Below are 6747 nucleotides of genomic sequence, written 5' to 3' on the forward strand. Positions count from 1 at the left end.
GACACCGTGCCACTGCATTGCTGCAAACACAAAGAGCTTGCAGTTTTTTTCTGGGCTACAGCAATTCAGAAGCAAAAAAATCCTGCTCTCGCACAAGGTTGTTGCTTTATGGCTTTAAATCTGTCTGCACTTCAATCCTTTGGTACCACGATTATAAGCACACCAAAGATTTAACAGCTGCGCGACACAGAACACGGCAGACATTACTTATTGATCAAAAATTTCTCAAATGTGCACTTTATTATGGGCGGCCTATGATCCCAAAGAACTGCTTGATAACAAGGACATTTAATTTGAGAGAAAAGGTGACCACCAGCAGCACATTGGAATTAAATTTGTATAATTATTTCATTCAAAAAGTATTATACTGCCCAGAATGCTGAGACAGTCTCAGGTTTTCCTGGAAAGCTTACATGTTGGATAAGTAATGCAATGCAATCTTTCCAAATATTTCAGTTAGGATTCAGTCAGTTCAGCAATAGAGCACAGGGCTTTTAATATAACACCTTAATATTAACGAAATGTAATTTCTCTGATGACGAGAACTGGGGGGTTCATGGGTCTTGCAGACTCTTCTCCTTCACTGTGGCCTGGAGGGGTAACCCTCATGCTGTATAAAGTAAGGTGGTGACTTTTGTTTCATTGAATCTTGTGTCACAGACAGCTCTGAGTAGCTGCTGCATACTTTTCCTTCTTGCAAGAAATAAACGGACGTAAGACAACTTTGATTCAGAGATTTCATTCCTCCTTAACAGATCGACAGAGAAAATCTTCCATCATAGTAATTAGACCTTAAATTATAATTCAACGAATTGGTTTTTCAATCAACAGAAAAAGAACACAATTTTAATAACATTTTGATGCTCCATAAATCATTCTAATCATTTACAAAGCAAAAAAAACATTCACTGCTTCCAGGTGCTCAAACTGGAGGATTTGTTGTTTTTGTTTTATGTAACTAAATGAAATACTTGCTGTATTGGTGAGACACAAGTTAAAGTTATTTTAAATACATGGTTCTCAGATATTGTGACAGGTCTTTTTCAGTAGTAAGATGTTTTTGGGACATACAATGAATCCAGCTCACCCAAAAGAATTATTGAAAGATTTATTAAAAAGCAAAATAATCATTAATTGCAGTACAAATTATATTTTTTGAGATGCCTATTGGCGCTTTTATACAGTTACACACAAGAACAGACATGACATTATCAAAAACAAAATCTCTTTCCAGATTTCAATTCTGCTGCTAGAGTTGTACTGAAATAAATGATAACATTAATAATAGCGTTAGATGTATTGATGAATTCAAACTTTGCACAAATGTGCATTTATGTGATTTACTGTCTTATCTAATCTTACCTGATGACGTTTTTTATGCCCCCTTTTATGTTTTTACAATTGTAAGGACATTTTTATATGATTGTTTTATTACTTTTACTGTAAAGCAAAGCTTTACTTTTATTTTTGAAATAATATTTGTTTATCCCTGCAAGGGGTAAAAACTACAAATGGTCCTCTGTGTTTATGGGACACATTTGTCATAGCTTTAGGGTTGCACAAGTAACAAGCATCGGGGCCAAAAATAGACCATTATGAGCCCACTACCAGCTGACTGACTTCTGCTTTGGGTGCAGGAGAGAGGAGGCGAGGAGAGAGGAGGCGAGGAAGGAGGGGTTAAACACGGGACGAAAAGTTTGTCTGGCTGCCTCAAAAGCAATGGACGAAGTGCATTAAGTCATTTAGCTCGTCTGGCTTTAAATGCAGAGAGACCGTGGTAATTAAAAACACGCACAACATGAAAGTCAGCAGATAATCCCGCTCAACCACGATGGCAGAGGGAAATCAGACAGTTGTGTACTTGTCCGAGCAGGTGGTCGTGTTGTGCTCGTGCGCGCTGTCGTTCGTGGGCTCCTCGCTGATCATCCTCACCTACATCTTGTGGTCGGACTTGAGGACGACTCCGAGGAGACTGCTGGTCTTCCTGTCGGTGGCTGACTGGCTGTCCGCCGTCTCCTACGCCTTCGGAGTCTGGAGGGTTTTCCGCACTGACTCGCTGGCCTGCGTGGCTCAAGGGGCCATCTCCACTTTCGCCAACACCAGCTCGTTCTTCTGGACCGTGGCCGTTGCCGTCTACCTGTACGTGTTCATCGTGAGGTCCAGCCAGAGAGTGGCGGACAGCTTGGTGCTGTGGTTCCACCTCGTCAGGTGAGTGAGTTGCGTTAGTTCGTTTCTTTTTAATGGATGTGAACTATAAGCTACAGGTGAATTATGAGTCCCGGGATCCTCACGTTGGGTGAGCCTGTACCATGAAGCATCACGGGACAGTAGTTATATTAATTGTGGACAGCAAAACCCAAACACGTTGGCCACCTGCTCCCTTAAACTCTCAAATGGAGTAACTAGTAACATAAGTTGGGTTTGGCTTACTTTTGTGTGTTATACTTGTCTAGTTTGCTTATTAAAATAAAGAGATTCAGTTTAAGACTTCAAATTGGACCTCACCAGCTACCATAGTGTAGCCTTGAGAGCCTCGTTTCCATAGTAACACTATCGCGGTAGGGGGCGTGTCACCCAAAGGGTCTCGTGATCTTTCAGATATAATTATTTACTACCAACAACATCTGTAACTTTATCTGTAACTTTATGTTCATAAAACAACTGAGGAACAAACTAACTTGGTATTTGTCCGTTTAACTTGATCTGCACCGACAGTTTACACTGTATTTCCTCTCTGGTTCATAATGATTAACTTCCCTAATGGCCCTAACCTGTTTTCTCTTTAGTGCATTTGTACAGCAGCTTTTAACGACAAAGCAATTCTATGTCTTCACTGCATATGAGACATAGAAAGCATTAAGAGAATGTAAAAAAGAGATATAATACTCTGAACTGAATACACATGTCAGTGCACTCAAATTGAGAGATCTGGATGGATCCCACCTTTTTAATTTGTTTTTAAGGTGATGTAAAAGATCAGCTAGTACCTGAGGCATATAAACTACGATGCTTTCCCATGATTTTTTACAATCTAGTGTACTCTTTCTGGTTTCTCAAGATTACCAACCCTGCCTTTCAGCATTTTAGATAACAAATTGGGGAAATCAACTCATGGAAATATCACAAAGACAGGCACCGAAATGTAGACCGTAACAACATATTTAGTTGATTTGTGTTTCATTTAAACAGACTACATTTTCACATAATAAAAGGCAGAATTTATGACATATTTCATTATGTTTTGGCCTTTTCGCCTGTAAGAGAGAGTGAGGGGTATGACACATATGACAGACACGCGATCATTTTTAATCAATACCTGTTGCTGACAAGCTAACCGATTATATCATGTCTTTTAGGCCCCCCAACTAAAAACAGTTCACCGCTACGCAAATCTTTAAAAAAGGTTTCACTGTTTCACGAGCATCTACTTGAAGGTTGTTAACAAGTTTAGCAAACCACTTGCTTTATTTTAAAGGTAGACGTTATTTGGAACGCTCTGAATCGGCACACATGTTTCATCCTTTGTGTCGGGTTTCCTTATTTCCTTTCCTTCAGTCCATGTTGACTGAAGATGTAGGAAGGGAGTTGCTTTGCTAGGGTGTAGCGCTGTGTCATTGCTCTATTTTTGGACACAGGGACATTTTTACCCCTGAGTACACGTCAACGCGGGGTTTGTGGTTGTCATCCTAATTTTGCTTCTGTGAATTCTCAAATGTTGAATTGAAGATCACACAACAGAGACACACGCACGCACACACACACACACACACACACACACACACACACACACACACACACACACACACACACACACTATGATAGCACTTTAATCTTGGGACTGATATCTCAAAAGCTTCACAAGGAAAACCATAACTATCTGCATACCATCAGAGGGAAGTGAGAAATGTTTTGAGTGAACTGACCTTCTAAACCTTTCCAGATTTTAGCCGTTGCCGATTCAATCTTGAAGCCAAAGTAACATGTACGTTCTTGTTTTCAGATTTGTTTAAAAATAAAATCTAATTTTGACATTTTATGCTCATTTCTGAGCCACATTTGAGTTTCCTGATGAGTAAGCTCTTGTCTCGACATTCTTGACAGCTTAAAACAAATCATGAGAAAATGCACAAGGGAATAAATATATAATCTGCTCTATATCGTATCCTTTTAAAGTAATGTTTTAAGATGAAAAAGTATTCTTTGTGGGGAAACATTGCTTCTTAAAGTGAAATCATTCAGTGCTTTTATGATGCACAAAGCTAAAGCAACAACAGTGGTCTGACCCTGCAGAGTGCACTATGTATCACACACAGGCCTTAAGGACAATATAATCTATCACATGCTGTCACATGTCTTTGCAGCATTGGTGGATGTTTAACCCTCCAAACATCTCTGTACACACTTTGTGTAGATGTTTAAAGATGACCTTTTGAAGAAGTTATGCTCAATCCTCTCAACGCTCTGTGCTGTTGTCTAGCTGGGGTGTCCCTCTGGCCATCACTGTTGCAGCCGTGTGCCTGAACAAGATCGGCTACGATGCGTCGGAGGTGTCGGTGGGCTGGTGCTGGGTCAGGATCCACGCTCCGGACCGGGTCCTGTGGATGCTGCTGACTGGAAAGATCTGGGAGTTCTTGGCTTACCTCACTCTGCCAGTCCTCTACATCCTGATCAAGAGGCACATCCACATAGCGGTGAGGATACCTGTTAGCCACATGGTCTCTATGTAGCTGCAGATTACATGCACTGCTCTTATCACACCCAATTGCAAAGGCATGAGCGGTGGAAGACAAAAACAACCACTCATAGATTGAAAAAATGTAATTATATTTGTATTAAATGAACAATATTAAATATGTATAATGCATTCTAGTCAAAACTATAAAGCAATGAGAGAGTGCATACTTCAGCCATAGCTGCATTCTTAATTTGTTTTAAGAAATAAAAAAAAATAATTATAAATAAAATATTTTGTATAGACCAGAGAATCACAAATTACAAATTTGCCTCGGAGGGTTTTACAATCTGCACACACACAACATCCCTGTCTCAGGACCTCACATCGGATCAGGAAAAACTCCCACAAAAACAGAAAAAAACTTTCTCCTTAGATTGACAGAAGCAATATATGTAATGTGTACAGAATGAACAATGTAACAAAGTTACAGAATTTAGAATTTTAAAATCTTCATCTGTGTTTGGATCACCAGCATAATACACAAACGGATACAAATGATATGCACATGCCATTTTCTTTCATTCATGTAAGTGCAGTGCAAAATAACAACATATTTTCTAAAATGTTCTTTCTCCAATGACAAGTATTCACCTAAAAAAAAAAACTCAAAGTTATTTATTGACCTCTAAGTTGTTTTGTTTTTGAAGATATCCAGCTAACACAGAGCACATTAAAACAGAGGGAATAAGAGACACAACTTCTTGTTTTTAAGTTACATCTGTCTCAAGCAGCTGTCATCTGCTATCCTCCACACATCTTATTCTCTTTTAGTTTCTGCTTCATATATCAAAATATGATTTTTCTTCTTTTTGCTATTATGAAATCTGGTCTCTCTCTGTGTGTCTGACACAGCATGCTGCACTGTCTGAGTACCGTCCCATCTTGGCCGACAGGCCTCCGTCCCATTCCTTCTCCTCCATGGCTGATATGAAGCTAACTCTCATTCCCATCATCTTCATCGCTCTGCGCATTTGGAGCACAGTGCGCTTCATCCTGCTGCTGGCCGGTTCCCCAGCCAGACTGAACCCAGTGCTGGTCACTCTCCATGTGAGTTTAAAGTTTCCTTTTAAACCAACGATCTCTGCTAATTCACTTTAATCTCATTCACTAACCTAAAATGTATTTTATCTCTTTTCTGTGATACTGATCACCCGTTAGATTTTGTCTGCGTGAGAGTTGTTTTGTGTGTATGGTGACACATAAAACAACTCTCACGCAGACAAAATCTAAAGGGTGATCAGTTGTTCACGCGCTGTTAAACTTGTGGTGATGTGGTTTCACGCTGTCAAGTCTGTGAATCATCACATATTGATCATAAAGGTTCCTGTGTTAACTGATATGTTTGGACATCAAAAATAAGGAAATTTCTAAGTGACCCCAAACATTTGAACGGTAGTGTGTGTGTATACAGTATATGTTTGTGTGTGTGTGTGTGTGTGTGTGTGTGTGTGTGTGTGTGTGTGTGTGTGTGTGTGTGTGTGTATTGAAGGATTCATAGAAAGAAAATTTGACATAAAACCTTTCCAATGTATTACTTTCCTGGACAGTTTTATTACATCATATTGTTACTGTGTGTAAAATATTTTATTTCATATAACAACATTACAATAGTTCAGAAGAAATTGTGTCATTGTATTGGTCAATTAAAACAGATATTGCAGTAAAATAAAACTCTTATGACGAGCTGAACTTATAATATGATGTTATCACTCTGTCAGATAATATAATTAAAATTAAAGTCATAATCTATAACTGCTGCATTGCCCTTAAAGGCTTTCGTTTGGGCCCAACAGGGAATAGGCAACACCTTGCAGGGAGCAGCCAACTGCATCATGTTTGTGTTGCTTACTCGGCCAATCCGCACACGCCTCTGCGCCGCGCTTTGCTGCTGCTCCAAGTGTCGAGCAGACGAGCAGCCCTCGCACGGCGCCTCTCACCGGCTGCTGCCCGGACAGGACACCTCCACACAGAGGGAAGAGGACAGCACCAGTCGGGTCGGGATTGATCGATGA

General features: G+C 39.9%; 1 protein-coding gene across 1 annotated transcript; it reads left to right on the forward strand.

Moving 5' to 3' along the window:
* Positions 1-1831: 1831 nt before the first annotated feature.
* Positions 1832-6747, forward strand: gpr157 (G protein-coupled receptor 157; the record flags this gene model as incomplete). Its single annotated transcript, XM_079225819.1, has 4 exons — positions 1832-2208; positions 4478-4691; positions 5588-5782; positions 6529-6747. 4 exons carry the CDS (start codon positions 1832-1834, stop codon positions 6745-6747), a joined length of 1005 nt encoding a protein of 334 aa, XP_079081945.1.

The sequence above is a fragment of the Taurulus bubalis genome (assembly GCF_910589615.1).
Source record: "Taurulus bubalis genome assembly, chromosome: 11".
Lineage (NCBI taxonomy): Eukaryota > Metazoa > Chordata > Actinopteri > Perciformes > Cottidae > Taurulus > Taurulus bubalis.